Source organism: Rhinolophus hipposideros (assembly GCF_964194185.1).
Source record: "Rhinolophus hipposideros genome assembly, chromosome: 7".
NCBI classification, from domain to species: domain Eukaryota; kingdom Metazoa; phylum Chordata; class Mammalia; order Chiroptera; family Rhinolophidae; genus Rhinolophus; species Rhinolophus hipposideros.
The window spans coordinates 774,076-793,949 of record NC_138053.1 but is presented as its reverse complement, the minus strand read 5'-3'; the positions used below and the strand labels follow the sequence as shown (position 1 = coordinate 793,949).

At 41.7% G+C, this 19,874-nt stretch overlaps 2 protein-coding genes and 1 pseudogene across 4 annotated transcripts in view; 1 reads left to right on the top strand and 2 right to left on the bottom strand.

Annotated features, from left to right (window-relative positions):
* Positions 1–2,598, bottom strand: part of VKORC1L1 (vitamin K epoxide reductase complex subunit 1 like 1) — a 63,616-nt gene extending 61,018 nt beyond the window's left edge. Inside the window, exon 1 of one of the 2 annotated variants that reach the window (XM_081053031.1) lies at positions 2,190–2,598. In XM_081053031.1, the coding sequence (XP_080909157.1) occupies positions 2,190–2,539 (350 nt within the window). In that variant the 5' untranslated portion in view covers positions 2,540–2,598. The remainder of the gene's footprint in view (positions 1–2,189) is intronic. The other variant, XM_081053030.1, reaches the window with a different exon arrangement.
* Positions 2,599–3,854: 1,256 nt separating this feature from the next.
* LOC308500244 (heterogeneous nuclear ribonucleoprotein A1-like 3) lies at positions 3,855–4,700 on the bottom strand (the record flags this gene model as incomplete). Its single annotated transcript, XM_081054548.1, has 2 exons — positions 3,855–4,265; positions 4,503–4,700. The coding sequence occupies 2 exons, from the start codon at positions 4,698–4,700 to the stop codon at positions 3,855–3,857; spliced, it is 609 nt and encodes a 202-aa protein (XP_080910674.1).
* Positions 4,701–16,854: 12,154 nt separating this feature from the next.
* On the top strand, positions 16,855–17,741 carry LOC308499506 (small ribosomal subunit protein uS2-like; annotated as a pseudogene). Its single transcript has one exon. The product of its transcript is annotated as a small ribosomal subunit protein uS2-like (transcript).
* The last annotated feature ends 2,133 nt before the right edge of the window (positions 17,742–19,874 follow it).

Genomic DNA, 19,874 nt, shown 5'->3' with positions numbered 1-19,874 from the left:
GTTTTATGGTTCTCCTTTAACATAAAACAGCTGAGGCTCTGGATAATTAATGACTACATTGAGGCCAGTCTAACAAGTGGCAGAGCTAGAAGCCCACCCTGAACCTTTGGATCTGAGCTCAGTGCACCACACAGGGGTTACTTAATGTTGGCTGGCATGCTGGTGCAGGTTTGCCAGTTTTTACTGATTTACATAAAAATGAGGAAAAATAAGGAGAAGTAAACTTTTTAATAAAATTAAATGAGTCCATTTAAAGGGCCTTTACTCTGAGATTTTGTCCTTTAAAATCGAATTAAAATATCCTTTTTTAAAAAGAAATGATGGTGACAGTAGATAGCAGTGTGGGTTACTGTTGCTGTTTTTATTGGCTATACCTGGCAGAACAAAAAACTGGCAACTCTATTACAGCCTCCCAATTTGAGGGGCGGGAGGGGGGGAGATTAATTCAAATTAATTTCAATTTTGAAATTGAAATCCAAAAGAACTATTCCCTTAGACAGTGATGCCTCCCAAAATACTAGGGAACTTGACACACACACACTCAAGATTCCCTCATTAATCTACTTTATTCTATTTGGATTAGGATACTCACAGACGAAGAAATGAGAATAAAGTGAGTTTCAGCAATCCAAAGTCACGTGAATTGACACTGGATTCTGGTATAGGACTTTCCTCAGGATTCTTTACATCAGTTAACTTTTCTCATCCTTTATCTTTAACACTCCTCACTCCAACCTGACTCAAACTTCCTTTTCCTAAAATAGCAACTTTTTTTTAACACAACTGCTAAATGGCAATCAATACTTAAGACAAATAGAAAGAACTACTTAAAGTCTCCAAAAATCTGCTTTTATTTAGTTTTTCACTTTGACAAAAATAAAAACTTTTAATGTTCACTCTACCTACTTCCAAAAGAAAACTATAAATCTATAAATCAGACTCAAGCCACTTTAATTTCCAAATATCTGTATGCCCATTAAATATATGAAGTTTGTAAATAGTTACTAGACAAACTCCAATGCTAGCTTGTTCATGTAATCACCAATATGTAGGTCAAAATAAAACTAGTAAGCTTATACGTTACTGTTTATCTAGCAATTTACAGATCAACAGGAGGGGAAGAAACTGTTGAAAGGTAACTACTGTTAACAAATTCAAAATATTAGGCATAATATGTATTAAAATTGCAACCTATCAATTTCAAATAATTTCTTTCATTTTTGCTACGTTTTTAAATTAACCCTCAATAATAATAATAATAATAATAAGCAGCCACTTTTAGGATGTAACTCCTGTGTTTTTTAAAAGTAATTTGCCTAGGTAAATCTAATGCAGAAAATAAAATGTAACGATAAATTAACTACATTTTTAAAAACAGTATTATCAGTAAAACAAACCAATCACTCCAGTTTAGCCATGCATGTACTTTTAATCTGTGTGGACCCCATTATACTAATCAACAACGTTTAAAAGTCACCCCACTACCGAAAACATCATCACTACACATGACATACTCATATTTTACTCAAATTAAGCTTAAACGAGACCTAAACTCAGGCCATTTCCCTGTCCAAAGCACACTGAAACATACTAAAGGGAAATCCAAGAAATCAGATATATTAAGTGCTGATGTCGTCTTCCAGAGTAGGGTCAAATTCGTGTCTGCCTGCAAATGTCACCGTCTCAAGAAGTGTGCAAATTCTCATTAGCGCTACGGAGTACAAAGAGGACTGACAAGGAAAACACCTGTCCTAGAACGGGAAGGCAGGGGGAAAAGCCACCCGAGCCCACGCCGGCCGCACAGCCTCGCTGCAGCGATCCGAAACGCGGGGCGGACACCTCCCTGCCGCACGCTCCCTCCCGCAGGGTCTCACACCCCCACCCGCCTCCCCGAGCGACCACCGGCAGGGTGTCCCGCCCGCCCGGACCCAGCCTGCGCGAACCTCCCGCTCCTCCCCAGCCGGCCCGAGTCCTGCTGCGCCCCGGCCTCCCGGCTGCACTGCCACCTCATCCCTCCTCGCCGGTCTCGCGGCCCCGCCACCTCCGCCCCGGCCGCCGGCCGCGCTCGAGTCCCTCCGCGGCCCGGCACCCACCGATCCCAGGCCCAGCTCCCGCCGCGCGCTCCCCGCCCCCAGCCTCCGCCCTCACCCCGCTCGGCCGTAACCGGCCCGCTCCCCCAGCCGGGATACCTGGAGGCGAGGGCGGCGGAGCACTTCACCCAGGGCCCCAGGTCGCAGAGGGCCCGGTGCTCAGGGTCCCGCTCCTTCTCCCGCTCCACGTGGTAGGCGTAGATGGAGAGCAGGATCCCCGCGGCGCACACGGCATACCGGGCCACCCGCTCCCACCGCGGCACCGACACTCTCAGCAGGACGGGTGCCGCCATCTTTCGCCCTCCGCCGCCGCCTCCTTCGCCGCCGCCGCCTCCCTCCGCCTCCACCTCAGCCGCCGCCGCCCGTCGGGGCCCGACCCAGCCGCCGCCGCTACCGCTGCCGCCGCCGCCGTGTCCACCTCCGCCGCCGCCGCCGCCGCCGCGTCCCATTGGCTCGATCGCCTCCTCCGGGCCCCGCCCCCACAGGCGCGCGGCCCAACCGCCCCAAAGGCAGAAGGCCGGGAGAGGCGGGGAAGGCGCGAGCGGGTGCGGAAGAAGGGGCGCAGCGCGCAACCGCCGGGGAGGCCTGGCCGGCAGGCGGAGACGTAGGCGGTGCGGCGCGCGCAGCAGGCGGAGCCCGGGGAAGGGGAGGGGCCAGATGGAGGGGAGGGCGGGGCTCCTGGAGGGGGAGGGGCGGGGCGGGGCTCCAGGAGGGCCGAGGGGACGTGGTCCAGTGAATAAATTTCAAAAATATCAGCGTGTGTGAGTAGGTCAACCTCTGGCCCCGCCCCCTGGAGGTGGTGATCAATTGCCATCCTTTAGCACTTGATCTTTTCTGACCCAGTCCAAATTAACCCGGGCCAAATGCCCACAGCCATGAGCCACCCGTGCATTACCTCACCTTCCCCACCACCACCTCAAGGCACTTCATGTTCAACAGGTGTGAACTTAACTATTTTTTTAAAGTATTTCTGAATACTGTGCTTCTCTGTAAGCTGAATTTGAGATGGCTTAACATAATTCATGCAATATAGAAAAAAATAAAAACGAACTGAAAAATCAGGATGAAGGAAAAAACAAGTCGGAATAAAAGGAAAGACTAGGAGTAAGAACACAGATAAGCAGGCCGTAGGGGTCTTGCACAATTACTATTAATACAGTTGGGCCATAAATTTGGCTCTGAGCTCCGTGGTGGCCAAAACTAAAAGGAAAATACATGTGTGTTATTCTCACTGTCTGTAAGAAGAAAAAAATATACCATTTCTTGGAGAATTTTCCTGGTTGCAGCTCTCAAAAGAGATTGCAAAAGATTTATATGGTTATTTTGAGCAATCAGTATCATTTTATTAGTTATCTTTTTTTAAAAGACTCATTTATTCAGCATTATGAGCAGATTATTACATTTAGCAATAAATAGCATGGGTGCAAAAAAAAAATCTACATTAAAACCCTTTGTTGGAATGCTTTATACTTTCCACAGAACAGAAACTAAAATAATCTGTTATACAATTAGTCACAAGTACAGTCCTGGATTTTTTGCCCATACACATGATTATTGTCTAAAACATATCTTTGTAGCAGTTAGGCCCTGCCACCACTGTGCTTGACTGAGTCCACAAATCTTTTGTAACCTATAGCTTCCTTGTCACCTCTCTGCCCTCCCCCCCACCCCGCTAAGCTTTGATTAAAACCTTAGCAGTGATTAAAACCTTCTGCCACTGCCATAGCTACGGCTGCTGCTGGAACCCCCATAGCCACCTTGGTTTCATGGTTTGGCGAAGTATTGGCCTCCAACACCATAGGGGCCAGAGCTTCTGCCTCTAAAGTTTTCTCCTTTCATAGGTTCACAATTTGAAGATTGATTGCTGTAATTCCCAAAATCACTGCAACTTCCGCCACCTCCAAGATTGCTTCCCTCATTACCAAATCCATTAGAGCCATCACCACCATGACTGCCACCAAAGACACCTCGACCACCAAAATTTCCTCCATGACCAGAGTTGTCATTCCCACCAAAACCACCTCCTTGACCACCACCGAAGTTTCCAGAACCACTTTGACCCCTTTGGCTGGATGAAGCATTGGACATCTCTTGCTTAGACAGCACTTTCCTTGCTTCACAGTTGTGGCCATTCACAGCATGGTATTTCTGCATGACAGTCTTGTCTACAGAGTCCTGTTCATCAATGATTACAAAAGCAAAGCCTCTCTTCTTGCCATTGCCTCAGTCACTTCAGTTTTCCCACACTACTCAACATTATCTCTTCAGTGATAATCTTCAGTGTCTTCTTTGATACCACTAACAAATATCTTTTTCACTGTGAAGTGGGCACCAGGTCTTTGAGAATCTTCTACTGAGACAGCCTTTTTCCACAACTCTTCATCCACCTAGTGCCTTTGTGGCTGCACCCACCTCCTCCATGGTGGCATAGGTGACAAACCCAAAGCCTCTGGAGCGCTTGGTGTTTGGGTCTCTCATCACCACACAGTCTCTGAGCATTCCCCATTGCGCAAACTGGCTCCTCAGATTCTCACTGGTTGTCTCAAAGCTCAAACCTCTGATGAAGGGCTTCCACCGCTGTTCGGACTCTTTGGGAGACGACTTAGACATGATGACCGTGGCGGGGAGACTATAATGATGCTTACTCGGTGGTGTCCACCAACAGGAAAGCTAGTTACCTTTTGTTGGGTAACAAATTACCCAAAATTTAGCAGCTTAAAACAAAAACAGAAAAACACTTACTTTCAAAAGTTTCTTTGGGTAGAAATTTGAGTGCCATTTAGCTGGGTCCTCTGGCTCTGAGTCTCTCAAAAGGTTACAGTCAATGAGTTGGCCAGGCTGTAGGCATCTCAAGGCTGGAGAACCTTCCTTTAAGCTCATTCACATGGTCTTCCTTCTGGCCAAGTGTGGCTATGTATTAAAGCTTTTTTTCTTAGAATATTTCCTCTGGTATTTCTATATTTGTATATCTGTATTTTCTGCGTTGGCTTGATCCACCATGCCAGAGCCAGATAATCCAAAAAGATTTCTATAAGCTTGTTCGTTGCCCCAGGTTTGCTTTGCTGGGTTAGAATGCTGAACTCTACATTTTCTGCAAAAGTTTTGGAAAAAGCCACAGCAAGATACAGCAGTTTCCTTGAGGTGTGACAGTAGCTAGGTAGACATTTTTCTCTAGCAGTATCTGTGAAAGCCCAGGCCTCCCAGGACCCTTCAGGAAAACACCACTCAAAGTAAATGTCCTATGGAAAGGAGAAGGATGTCTCATTTTCTGATATTATTTCATTATTGTCAGTCCAGAGGAAATGCTCGGTTTTAAATACTGGTTAAGGAGTGGACCAATACACATCCTATGCACACAGATGACCTGCTGACTCGCCAGGTGAAGGGGCACTCCGCTGAGCATATGTCTGTCAAATGCTAGGCACTGTGTCGGCCTCTTCATATGTTATATTTAAACTTCAGGAGATCTGTACAAGATAGGTATCATCCCCAGTTTTCCTGGGAGAAAACTAAGTCTCAGACGGTTAAGTAACTCGCTCAGTTACCATAAAAGGCAGAGCTTTCATTAGTACCCAGACCTGTCTGATTCAAGTGCTCCCTCTTTTCACCACGTGTGGTTTCTCGGAGAAAACACCTCTCAATTTGACATGGATGCTCTTTATTACCAGAATGTAATGAATGGATTATTCACTAATCCTCCCTTTCCATTCCACTCTGTCAGAGTAATTGAGTTCCAAGGTCTTTCCTTGTTTCTGCCTCAAGGTGAAACAGCTATTTCCTTGTGGTCTTCAGTAGGCTGAACCCAGAATTAAATCCTGAAATCTGCTGAGATTCCACTTGCACGCTACCAACTCAGAACTACCCCAAGGCAGCCTGAGACCCTGTGATGAGTCTCCATTCAGGACCTTTCCTCCCAAGATCCATGAACCCCAGCATGGGTACCAGTCCAACCTTGGTCCTAAAGCCCTAGTGGGAACCCTGAAGCCTGTGACTTCCCCCACCAGGTCTCACTTCCCTGTCATCCTGTTCTAAGTTTTTTACCTGTATTAACTCATTTAATCCTGACAACAACTTTTGATGTAGGGACTATTATTTTCTATGTTTTACAGATAAGGAAACTGAGGCTCAGAGAGGCCAAGTAACCTACCTAAAATCTCATAGCTACTAAGTTGCAGACTAGGATTCAAGTTCCAGCAGTCTGGCTCCCAAATCCATGCTCTTAACTCCTGTGCTATGAGCTAATATGCACAAAATTTGGATTCTTACCCCTCCCCCAACCGGCCCCCAAAGCATTTATCACCATATAACATAATGCTGATAGAAAACATATTATACTTTTAAAAAAATCTCTTTTGTCTGTCTTTCCCACTAGAATATGAGCCTAGGTCGGAGATCTTTGTCTATTTTGTTAACTATTGTATCAGCATCTAGAACAGGACCTGACCACAGAGTAGGTACCCAGTAAGTACCATCTGAATGAGCACTGAAAACGTTAGTATCTTTTTGTATCTAGTATCTATAGCTATTAGAATCTATAGCTGTTAGTATCTAGCTATCAGTATCTTTGCACAAAGAGTAGGGCCACAGCAAATATTTGTTCCCCAATAAAAGAGAAATCCTTCCCACAGAGATTACTTTTTTCACCATCCCAGAACAAAAGGTGGAAACTCAGAAAGTTTTTACATTAGTGTTTGTCCTCTCTGCCTTCACTATACCTCTCTCAAGTCCTCTGCTTTCCTGAGGATGTCAGTGTCCATGTGGATGGCCATGCAATTCCCCTGACTCATGGTCCCATATCTTCCTCAACTCTGATGACCTTTGCTTCCATTCCACGTAAGCTGCCCCCAGGAGTGGCCCTTGTGATATTTTTGAAGGGCCAGGTTTTTGAAATCTTAAACTCTGATATTCTGCTCTTTGTACTTACAGTCTATGGAAGATTGCATTTTCCAAGATGGCTGCAACATGATCTCCCAGCCCACCTGCTCTTCTTCACTGTGAAGTTGGCCCTGCTCCCATTTAGAGATTGGGTCTACGTTCTTTCCCCTTGAATCCATGAGGGTCTGTGACTGTGGCAGAAGTGATGTTCTGTACCTTTTGAGTCCGGATCAAAAAAATTGATATCACTTCTCTGTGATCTTGGGATGCTCACTCTTTGAACCCGGCCACTGTAAGGAAGCCCATATCACATGGAGAGGCTGCACTTAGATCTTCCTGCCAACAGCCTCAGGTCTCAGCTGACAGCCAATATCAATCACCAGACATGAGACTGAAGAAGGCTTTGCAGATAGCCCCAGCCTTGGCAACAGCATGAGAGACTTAAGTGAAAACCACCTAGTTGAATTGAATCAACTCCCAGACTCATGGGGGGAAAAAAGATTGTTGTTTTCAGCCTGTAAAGTTTTGGGGTTATATATTATGCAGCAAGAGTAACTGAAATACCCAACTAGAGTTCCTTCCAATACCCAGTTAGAGTTTCTTCTAACTCTCCAGCTCTCTTACTCACCAAATCTAGCCTCTCCCTGGAAATCTGCTGTGCCCCAATCCATGTTTTCTCCATAGCCCCAGTAGGAGGCTGGTTGGGGCGCCCTTTCCAGTCCCCCTCCATGGCTATGTCCAGCCCATTTTCATCTTGAGTGGCTAATGGAAATGTCTCTGTGTCTTCCGCATTCTATCTCCTGGAATACTCAGTGTACATAACCACAGCAAGCCTTGACTTCATGGGGTTCCCTCCCTAAGGATTTCTAAGACTCTCTGAGGAGGCTCCCATAAGAGGTGCCACCCATAAAGAGGGGAGTTAATTTGTCCACAGTTTATACTCCAGCCAGAAGTGAAGCCACATACCAGCTATGCCTGGCTTTCCCACTTTCTCTTCTTGCATACATTTTCTTTACTGTATGAGGACAAGAACATTTTTGAGCTAATTAGTGTGCATTCTTTCTGTTTACAGTAAAACATATAATAAATAAACCCCTGCTAAGATGCTGAATGCCTAGTGGGACTATGTGTTAAAAACAGTTGTCTTCAAATATAATTCTTATAAATGTTCATCATTTTGTTAATCTTAAAACTTCCTAATTAGAGACTTCCCAAGACACTCTGTAAAGTCCTCAACAATTCACCGGGAGCCTAAGAATAAATAATTAAATAATAATTAACAAAAGCTTTACCGTCCTTCATAATTCAACAGTGATCTTTTCTTGCTAGCATACAAAATATTTTTTAGAAGAGTCCCCTGTGTATTTAGAGCAAGGACTCTTCTGACAATATTTTGGCCATGTGTTGCACACAGCACAAGGTGAACCGGCTCTTTTTTTTTTCAGTTTCACATATACAAAACAATGTAATAGTTAGACATTTATACCCCTCACAAAGTGATAACCCCCCGCTCCCTATCTACTACGCCTCTGACATCATATATAGCTGTTACAGTTCCACTGACTCTATTCTTTATCCAGCTCTTTTATTTACAAAGTCCACCAATTAAGTTTGTGAACTCATTCTAAAAAAAGTGCTACATGCCTCATTGCTGAATATCACTATGGTCACCTTTGAAGTACACCCATTGGGAAGTTGTGCACCAATGCCAGCACCTAATCCAACCTTCAAAGTAATATTGGAACTCTTATTAATGAGTGACCATGAGAACTGTCATCATATTACCTTTGGTGTCCTGAATGTTATCAAAATGTCTTCATTTCAATATTTGCTTTATCTTTGGCTAAAGAAAGAAGTCATTGGGGGCCAGATCAGATGAGTAGGGAGGGTGTTTCAATACAATTATTTGTTTACTGGCTAAAACCTCCCTCACAGACAGTGCCGTGTGAGCTGGTGCATTGTCGTGATGCAAGAGCCATGAATTGTTGGTGAAAGGTTCAGGTTGTCTACCTTTTTCACACAGCCTTTTAGCACTTCCAAATACTAAATATTGGTTAACTATTTATCCAATTGGTACAAATTCATAATGAGTAATCTCTCTGATATCAAAAAAGTTTAGCAACATCATTGCAACAAGTTCGTGAACTTCATTGTCAGACTTCATATGAAATCCAGTTCACAAATCATACTGCATGAAAGCATATTTTGAGTACCAGAGGAATTGGTCTGGAGTAAGGGCAGAGAGGCAGATTGTGTCTGTTGGGTTAGAACATGGGTTCTTCTACCTTGTTCCTGACTGCATTTGACTGGTAAGATACTTAACCTCCCTCTGCATCAGTATCTTCATCTATAAAATGTAGGTGGCAATAGTACCTGCCTCAGAGGGTTTGAGGACAATTAAATACATGGTGCCTGGCACATAGTAAGTGCTCAATTAATGTTAAAAATTGTTATCTTAATCTTTGTTCCTATGGTTTAAAAAAAATGCAATATTCAGTGAAATTCTTCCAGAAGCAACGGCTGAAAATAAACTATTTGAAAACTAAAATTGTCATAGTGGGTAAATGTTATCCAAAATTTAATTTGGATCTATATTCCAATAACTCCATGAAACACATCAATTCGTGTAGTTATTTAGAAGAACATGTAACAACTAATTTGAAATTCAGATCCCTGAACTTTGCCACCTACCTGATTCCCATCAGAGGAGAGGCCTAGGAATATGTATTTTTGTCAAGCCCTCTAGAGGATCTTTATGATTAGGAAAATTCAGGTAGTAACAATGATTGAAGGGGTGGTAAGTGCATGATTTTTCTGGGGAGGGTAATTAGTAAGACTTACCTTAAATATTCTCCAGGTTAAATGATGTTGGCCATAGAGCAGCTATTTTGAAATTCTAATGTGCATAAAAATCTCCTGGTCCTACCTACCAGAGATCTGGGGGGCACTCAGGAATCTGCATTTTATTTTAACCAGCCCCTCCCTTCTAGGGTGAGTCTTTCAGAAGCACTTTTGACTCTTGTTATTCACATGTAGAGAAAAGCCAGACATATTTTAAAAGAAAAAGTCTGGTCATCAAAATGGCAGCATGAGGTGAGCCTCTGTAAAGCTCCCCTGGAATTTACAACAAATTGAAAAATTATAACTCCACAAAGGACTCCCTGCAAAGCAGACAGACAAGATGAGGGTCTCACTACTGAATTCGCCTAAAGGTGGGCAAATTGAACAAGCAGGGGGATGAGGGTAGGGAGAAGTGCAGTGACAGAGTCCCGCAGGTGCATGACGCAGACCTAGCTCAGTGCTCCGAGCTTGCTGCATCCTGGAACTACCGCAGCTGGGGGAGAGGGAAGAAATCGGACTGCTAGGGCTCCGCTTATGGCACACAGGGCAGAGGGGCAGCATATAACATGGCTGAAAACAGTGTTCACAGCAGAGACCTCGGAGAAAAGACTGAGGGAAGAAGGCTGAAAACGGTGGTTTAAGCCCTCACTGCCGAGCAGAGAACGGAAGCCTTAGGCACTGAGACTAGCTGCCCTCTCCCTACCCTCCCACAGCTCGTCCGGCACCCACCAGCCTGGTGCTAGAAGCAGAACAGTAGCAGTATCAGATCAAAAGAACAGATTATTTGCAGTTCTGAGAACTGTGGTCCGCAGACACAGATTCGTAGCCCAACTAGTTCCAGCAAAGGGGAGGGACCTGTGGAAACAGGACTGGCTGTGGTGGTGGTTGACGCCATTGCTCTGGGCCAATTCTCACAATTCACCCCGCCCCTGTCCCCACCGATCTGGATGGATCCCTGCAGGAGTAAACAGAACTGCTGAAACACAAGGGCTCTGAATCTGGAGCAGGAAGAGCTTTGGAACTTCAAAGGTCTCCACATCCCCATTGGGATGCAGTGTCCTACAACACAAGTGAACTATTAACAAAGGAGAAGCCTGCCTTCCAGGGAATGCCCCATTGTGTGAGAAGCTGCAATAGTGCAGAGAAAACATAACACTACAGAGCAAGAGAGAAAAACAGCCTGCAGTCGGGGAGAAAATAAAACATTCTATAACACGTACTGGAAAACAAAAGAAAGACCTCTTCCTATCAACCTGTTGCAGAACCCACTTCTGGAGATGTCTAGGAAGAGAAATAATAAATCATGAATTAACACGAATAACCAAGGCAACAAGACAGCTCAGTAAGAAAGTTGAAAGTCTCCAGAAAATAAACCTAAAGATATGGGAATCTGTGACTACACTGAAAGAGAATTTAAGACTGCAGTTCTGAAAAAACTCAACAAGATGCAAGAAAAAACAGAAAGGCAGTTTAATGAACTCAAAAACACAATCAAAGAACACCATGAACACTTTACCAAAGAGTTAGAAATTTTAAAAAAGAACCAAATAGAATTTCTGGAGATTAAGAACTCAATAGAAGAAATGAAGAATGAAATAGCCAACTTAGGTAATAGAGTTGACCAGATGGAGGAAAGAATCAGTGACATCGAAGATAAAAACCTGGAAATGACATGGATGGAAGAAAAAATAGACTTGAGACTTAAAAGTAATGAGAAAACTCTACAAGAACTTCCTGACTCCATCAGAAAGAGCAATATAAGAATAATGGGCATAGAGCTATCAGGCAAGAGAAAGAAATAAAAGGCATCCAAATTGGGAATGAAGAAGCTAAATTGTCACTCTTTGCAGATGACATGATGCTATATATAGAAAACCCTAAAGACTCCACCAAAAAGCTATTAGAAACAATCAATGAATACAGTAAAGTTGCTGGCTACAAAATCAACGTACAAAAGTCCATTGCTTTCCTATATACCAACAATGAAATCTCAGAAAAAGAGATAGACAAAACAATTCCTTTTGCAATTGCAGCAAAAAGAATAAAATACCTAAGAATAAACTTAACCAAGGATGTGAAGAATTTATATGCTGAAAACTATAAGACATTTTTGAAAGAAGTTGAAAAAGACACAAAGAAATGGAAAGACATTCCGTGCTCATGGATTGGAAGAATCAACATAGTTAAAATGGCCATATTACCCAAAGCCATATACAGATTTAATGCAATCCCAATTAAAATCCCAATGGTATTTTTTAAAGAAATAGAACAAAAAATCATCAGATTTGTTTGGAACCACAAAAGACCCCGAATAGCCAAAGCAATATTAAAAAAAAGAACAATACTGGAGGTATCACACTCCCTGATTTTTGCTTGTACTACAGGGCTACAATAATCAAAACAGCTTGGTATTGGCGGAAAAACAGACACATAGACCAATGGAATAGAATTGAGAACCCAGAAATAAAACCACATAAATATGGACAGATAATTTTTGACAAAGAAGCTAAAAACATACAAAGGAGGAAAGACAGCCTCTTCAATAAATGGTGCTGGGAGAATTGGATAGCCACGTGCAAAAGAATGAAACTGGACTGCTATCTGTCACCATGTACCAAAATTAATTCAAAATGGATCAAAGACTTAAGCATAAGACCTGACACAATAAACTGCATTGAAGAAAACATAGGTACTAAACTTATGGACCTTGGGTTCAAAGAGCATTTTATGAATTTGACTCCAAAGGCAATGGAAGTAAAAACTAAAATAAACGAATGGGATTATATGAAACTGAAAAGCTTCTGCACAGCAAAAGAAACTATTGACAAAATAATGAGGCAACCAACTGAATGGGAGAAGATTTTTGCAAACAGTGCCTCTGATAAGGGACTAATATCCAAAATATACAAGGAACTCATGAAACTCAACAACAAAAAATCAAACAACCCAATTGAAAAATGGACAGAGGACTTGAAGAGACATTTCTCCAAAGAGGACTTACAAATGGCAAATATATATGAAAAAATGCTCAACATCGCTAATCATCAGAGAAATGCAAATGAAAACCACAATGAGATATCACCTCACCCCAGTCAGAATAGCTTTCATCAATAAGACAAATAGTAACAAGTGGTGGAGAGGCCGTGGAGAAAAAGGAACCCTCATACACTGTTGGTGGGAATGCAGACTGGTGCAGCCTTTATGGAAGACAGTGTGGAGGTTCCTCAAGAAATTACGAATAGAATTACCATATGACCCAGCAATCGCTCTACTGGATATCTACCCAAAAAATCTGAAAGCATTCCTCTATAGAGACACGTGTACTCCAATGTTCATTGCAGCTTTGTTTACGGTGGCCAAGACATCGAAACAACCAAAATGTCCTTCAATAGATGAATGGATAAAGAAGTTGTGGTATATATACACAATGGAATTCTATTCGGCGTTAAGGAAAGATGATATAGGAGCATTTGTGACAACATGGATGGATCTTGAGTGTATAATGCTAAGTGAAATAAGTCAGACAGACAAAGCAGAGAACCCTATGATTTCACTGATATGTGGTATATAAACCAAAAAGAACAAGACAAATAAATGAGAAAGAAAAACTCATAGACACAGACGATAATTTAGTGGTTACCAGATGGTAAGGGGGTAAGGGGTGGGTGATGAGGGTAAAGGGGATCAAATATATGGTGATGGAAGAAGAACTGACTCTGGGTGGTTAACACACAATGGGATTTATAGACGATGTAATACAGAATTTTACACCTGAATCTATGTAAATTTACTAACAATTGTCACCCCAATAAATTTAATTAAAAAAAAAGAATAATGGGCATATCAGAAGGAGAAGAAAGAGACTAGGAAAAAGAGAGTATATTCAACCAAATAGTTGACTAGAACTTCCCAAACTTGTGGAAAGAACTGGATCCTCTAATCCAAGAAGCAAATAGAACACCTAATTACCTCAACCCCACAGATCGTCTCCAAGGCACATTGTATTGAAGCTGTCTAAAATCACGGACGAAGAAAGAATCCTCAAGGCAGCCAGAGAAAAGAAGACAGTAACCTACAAAGGAAAGCACATAGATTATCATCAGATTTCTCAGCAGAAACTCTACAAGCCAGGAGGGAGTGGAACCCAATATTCAAACTATTAAAGAGAGAAATTATGAGCCAAGAATAATATACCCAACAAAGATATCCTCTAGATATGAAGGACGAATAAAGACCTTTCCAGACATACAGAAGCTGAGGGAATTTTCTAATACACAACCTGCACTACAAGAAATACTAAAAAAGGCTATTCGACCACCATCAACAGGGACGATTTGTGGCAACGTAAAAAGGGGGAGAGTAAAGGCCTGAACCGGAATATGGGAATGGAGAAAGTAGGCATGCTGAAGAAAATGGAATACTCCAAATATCAAACTTTCTTTTACATAAACTTAAGGGTAACCATTCAAAAACAAATCCAGAACTGAAATGTAGACTGTAATAAAAGAAGAAACGGAGGGAAACACCATAGAATACCACCACACAGAAATAATAGACAACAACAAAAAGGCAAAGAAACAATGGAGACACCGCCTTACCAGAAAACTAAAGATAGAATGATAGGAAATCCTCACATATCAATAATCACCCTAAATGCAAATAGACTGAAATCACCAATAAAAAGGCACAGAGTATCAGATTGGATCAAAAAACTAAACACAACCATGTACTGTCTCCAAGAGACGCATCTCAGCTACAAGGACAAGCATAGACTCAAAATGAAAGAGTGGAAATGACACTACAAGCAAATAGCATCCAGAGAAAATCAGGTGTGACCGTAGTGATATCAGATGAAACAGACTTCAGGGTGAAAACGTTAACAAGAGACAAAGATGGACATTTCATAATGGTAAAGGGGACTATACAACAAGAAGACATAACAGTCATCAATATTTATGCCCAAAATATACCAAGCAACTACTAACAGAACTAAAGGGAGAAATTGACCAACACACAATTATACTAGGGGACCTAAATATGTCATTGACAGCTATGGATAGATCATCCAAACAGAAAATAAATAATGAAATAGCAGCCCTAAATGACACATTAGATGAAATGGACATAATTGACATTTATAGAGCACTTCATCCTAAAACATCAGACTATACATTTTTGTTTCTAGTGTACATGGAACATTCTCAAGGATAGACCATATATTGTGACATAGAACTAACCTCAGCATATTTAAGAAGATTGAAATCATACCAAGCAAATTCTCTGATCACAAGGCTTTCAAATTGGATATCAACTCGAAAGAGAAAGCAGGAAAAAACACAAATGCATGGAGATAAAACAACATACTTTTAAAGAACAACTGGGTCAAAGAGAAATTAGAGGAGACATCAAAAGATACATAGAAACAAATGACAATGAAAATACATCCTACCAAAATTTTTTGGATGCAGCGAAAGCAGTTTTAAAAGGGAAAATTATATAATTACAGGCCTATCTCAAGAAACAAGAAAAATCCCAAATAAATAACCTCATGTTACACCTTAAAGAACTAGAAAAAGAAGAACAAATGAAACCCATGGTCAGCAGAAAAAAGGAAATAATAAAAATCAGATCAGAACTAAATGAAATAGGCAACAAAAAGAAAATAGAAAAATTAACGTGACAAAGAGCTGGTTCTTTGAAAAGATTAACAAAATTGAAAAACCCTTGCCTAGACTCACTAAGATAAAAAGAGAGAAGACATTAAATAACAAAATCAGAAATGAAAAAGGGGAAGTTATCACGGACACCACAGAAATACAAAGGATCATCCAAGAATACTATGAAGGACTATATGCCACCAAAATTCAATAACCTAGAAGAAATGGACAAGTTCTTAGAAACACATAGCCTTCTAAGGCTGAACCATGAAGAACTGGAAAATCTAACAGACCGATCACCAGTAACAAAATTGAATCAGTCATCCAAAACCTTCCCAAAATCAAAAGTCCGGGACCAGATGGCTTCACTAGTGAATTCTACCAAACCTTCAAAGAGGATCTAATACCAGTCCTGCTCCAACACTTCCAAAAAATTGAAGAAGAGATGGTACTCCCTAACTCATTTTATGAGGCCAACATTACCCTGATACCAAAATCTGGTAAGGGTAACATAAAAAAGGAAAACTACAGACCAATATCGCTGATGAATACAGATGCAAAAATCCTAAACAAAATTCTAGCAAATTGAATGCAGCAATACATTAAAAAGATTCATCATGACCAAGTGGGGTTCATCCCAGGGGTACAAGGATGGTTCAACATTCGCAAATCCATCAATGTGATACATCACATAAACAAAATAAAGGACAAAAATCATATGATTCTATCAATGGATGCAGGAAAAGCATTTGACAAGATACAACATTGATTTATGATTAAAACACTTAATAAAATAAATATAAAAGGAAAATACCTTAACATAATAAAAGCCATATATATGAAAAATCCTCAGCTGATCTCATAATTAATGGTGAAAAACTGAAGCCCTTTGCTCTACATTCAGGAGCATGACAGGGCTGTCCCCTATCACCTCTGCTCTTCAACATAGTGTTGGAAGTCCTTGCCAGAGCAATCAGGCTAGAGAAAGAAATAAAAGGCATCCGAATTGGGAATGAAGAAGTTAAATTATCACTCTTTGCAGATGACATGATGCTATATGTAGAAAACCCTAAAGACTCCACCAAAAAACTCTTAGAAACAATCAACGAATACAGTAAAGTTGCTGGCTACCAAATCAACGTACAAAAGTCCATTGCATTTCTATATGCTAACAATGAAATCTCAGAAAATGAAATAAAAATACATTCCTTTTGCAATTGCAGCAAAAAGAACAAAATACCTAGGAATAAACTTAACCAAGGATGTGAAGCACCTATATGCTGAAAACTACAAGACATTTTAAAAATAAATTGAACTTTCCCCGCTACCCAGAGAGGGATCCACACGGCGTTGTACTCGGTTCCCAAGTAACCTAAAGGGACTCTTTCACAATGTCCGGAGCCCTTGATGTCCTGTAAATGAAGGAGGAGGATGTCCTCAAATTCCTTGCAGCAGGAACCCACTTAGGTGGCACCAACCTTGACTTCCAGATGGAACAGTACATCTACAAACGGAAAAGTGATGGCATCTACATCATAAATCTGAAGAGAACCTGGGAGAAGCTTCTGCTGGCAGCTCGTGCCATTGTTGCCATTGAAAACCCGGCTGATGTCAGTGTCATATCGTCCAGAAATACTGGCCAGCGAGCTGTGCTGAAGTTTGCTGCTGCCACCGGAACCACTCCTATCGTCGGCCGTTTCACTTCTGGGACCTTCACTAACCAGATCCAGGCAGCCTTCCGGGAGCCGAGACTCCTGGTTGTGACCGATCCCCGGGCTGACCACCAGCCTCTCACAGAGGCGTCTTACGTTAACCTGCCGACCATTGCTCTGTATAACACAGACTCTCCTCTGCGCTATGTGGACATTGCCATCCCTTGCAACAACAAGGGAGCTCATTCCGTGGGTCTGATGTGGTGGATGCTGGCCCGGGAAGTCCTGCGCATGTGTGGCACCATCTCCCGTGAGCATGCGTGGGACGTCATGCCTGATCTCTACTTCTACAGAGACCCTGAAGAGATTGAAAAGGAAGAGCAGGCCGCTGCTGAGAAGGCTGTGACCAAGGAGGAGTTTCAGGGCGAATGGACGGCTCCAGCTCCCAGTTCACTGCTGCTCAGCCTGAGGTCGCAGACTGGTCTGAAGGCGTGCAGGTGCCCGCTGTGCCCATTCAGCAGTTTCCTACTGAAGACTGCAGTGCCCAGCCTGCCACTGAAGACTGGTCTGCAGCCCCCACTGCTCAGGCCACTGAATGGGTGGGAACGACCACTGAGTGGTCCTAAGCTTGTTCTTCCACAAACTCTTACGCAAAATGGAAATAAGGTTGATGGAAAATAAACAGTTTCTAAAAACAAAATAAATTAAAAAAGAAAATAAATAAATTGAAGAAGACACAAAGAAATGGAAATACACTCTGTGCTCGTGGAATGGAAGAATCAATATAGTTAAAATGGCCATATTACCCAAAGCAATATACAGATTTAATGCAATCCCCATCAAAATCCCAATGGTATTTTTTAAAGAATAGAACAAAAAATCATCAGATTTGTTTGGAACCACAAAAGACCCCGAATAGCCAAAGCAAACTTAAGAAAAAAGAACAATGCTGGAGGTATCACACTGCCTGACTTTAGCTTGTACTACAGGGCTACAATAATCAAAACAGCATGGTATTGTCAGAGAAAGAGATACATAGACCAATGGGATAGAATTGAGAACCCAGAAATAAAACCACATAAATATAGACAGATAATTTTCGACAAAGAAGCTAAAAGCATACAATGGAGGAAAGACAGCCTCTTCAATAAATGGTGCTGGGAGAATTGGATAGTCAAGTGCAAAAGAATGAAACTGGACTGCTATCTGTCATCATGTACCAAAATTAATTCAAAATGGATCAAAGACTTAAGCATAAGACCTGACACAATAAACTGCATTGAAGAAAACATAGGTACTAAACTTATGGACCTTGGGTTCAAAGAGCATTTTATGAATTTGAGTCCAAAGGCAATGGAAGTAAAAACTAAAATAAATCAATGGGACTATATCAAACTTAAAAGCTTCTGCACAGCAAAAAAAACCATTGACAAATAAAGAGGCAACTGACTGAATGGGAGAAGATTTTTGCAAACAGTGCCTCCGATAAGGGGCTAATATCCAAAATATACAAGCAACTCTTGCAACTCAACAACAAAAAGACAAACAACTCAATTGAAAAATGGGCAGAGGACCTGAAGAGACATTTCTCCAAAGAGGATATACAAATGGCAAATAGACATATGAAAAAATGCTCAGCATCACTAATCATCAGAGAAATGCAAATGAAAACCACAATGAGATATCACCTCACCCCAGTCAGAATGGCTATCATCAACCAGACAAAAAGTAACAAGTGTGGGAGAGGCTGTGGAGTAAAAGGAACCCTCATACACTGTTGGTGGGAATGCAAACTGGTGCAGCTGCTATGGAAGGCAGTGTGGAGGTTCCTCAAGAAATTACGAATAGAATTACCATATGACCCACCAATCCCTCTCCTTGGTATCTACCCAAAAAATCTGAACACATTTATCCATAAAGACATGTGTGCTCCAATGTTCATTGCAGCTTTGTTTACGGTGGCCAAGACATGGAAACAACCAAAATGTCCTTCGATAGATGAATGGATAAAGAAGTTGTGGTATATATACACAATGGAATACTATTCGGCGGTAAGAAAAGATGAAATAGGACTATTTGTAACAACATGGATGAACTTGAAATTATAATGCTAAGCGAAATCAGTCAGACAGAAAAAGCAGAGAACCACATGATGTCACTGATATGTGGTATATAAACCAAAAACAACAACAACAAAAGACAAACAAATGAGAAACAAAAACTCATAGACGCAGACAATAATTTAGTGGTTGCCAGAGAATAAGGGGGGAAGGGGGTGTTAAATGAGGATAAAGGGGATCAAATAGATGGTGATGGAAGGAGAACTGACTCTGGGTGGTGAACACACAATGAGATTTATAGATGATGTAATATAGAATTGTACACCTGAAATCTAGATAACTTTACTAACAATTGTCACCCCAATAAACTTTAATTAAAAAAAAGATATTTATTGTGTGCCTACTATGTGCCAAGTACTGTGCTAGGTTCTGAAAACAACAAGGTGTCCTGCAATATGGAACTTATGTTCTAATTTAAGGAGAAGAACATACAATTTTTAAAAAATTTTTATTGGAGAACGGTGGGGAGCAGTGTGATTTTCCAGGACCCATCAGCTCCATGTCAAGTTGTTGCTTTCTACTTAGTTGTGGGGGTGGGGGCACAGCTCAGCTCCAAGCTCAAGCCGTTGTTTCTCACTGGTCCATGCGGGAATCTAACTGGCAACCTTGGTGTTATAAGCACTGCACTCAACCACTGAG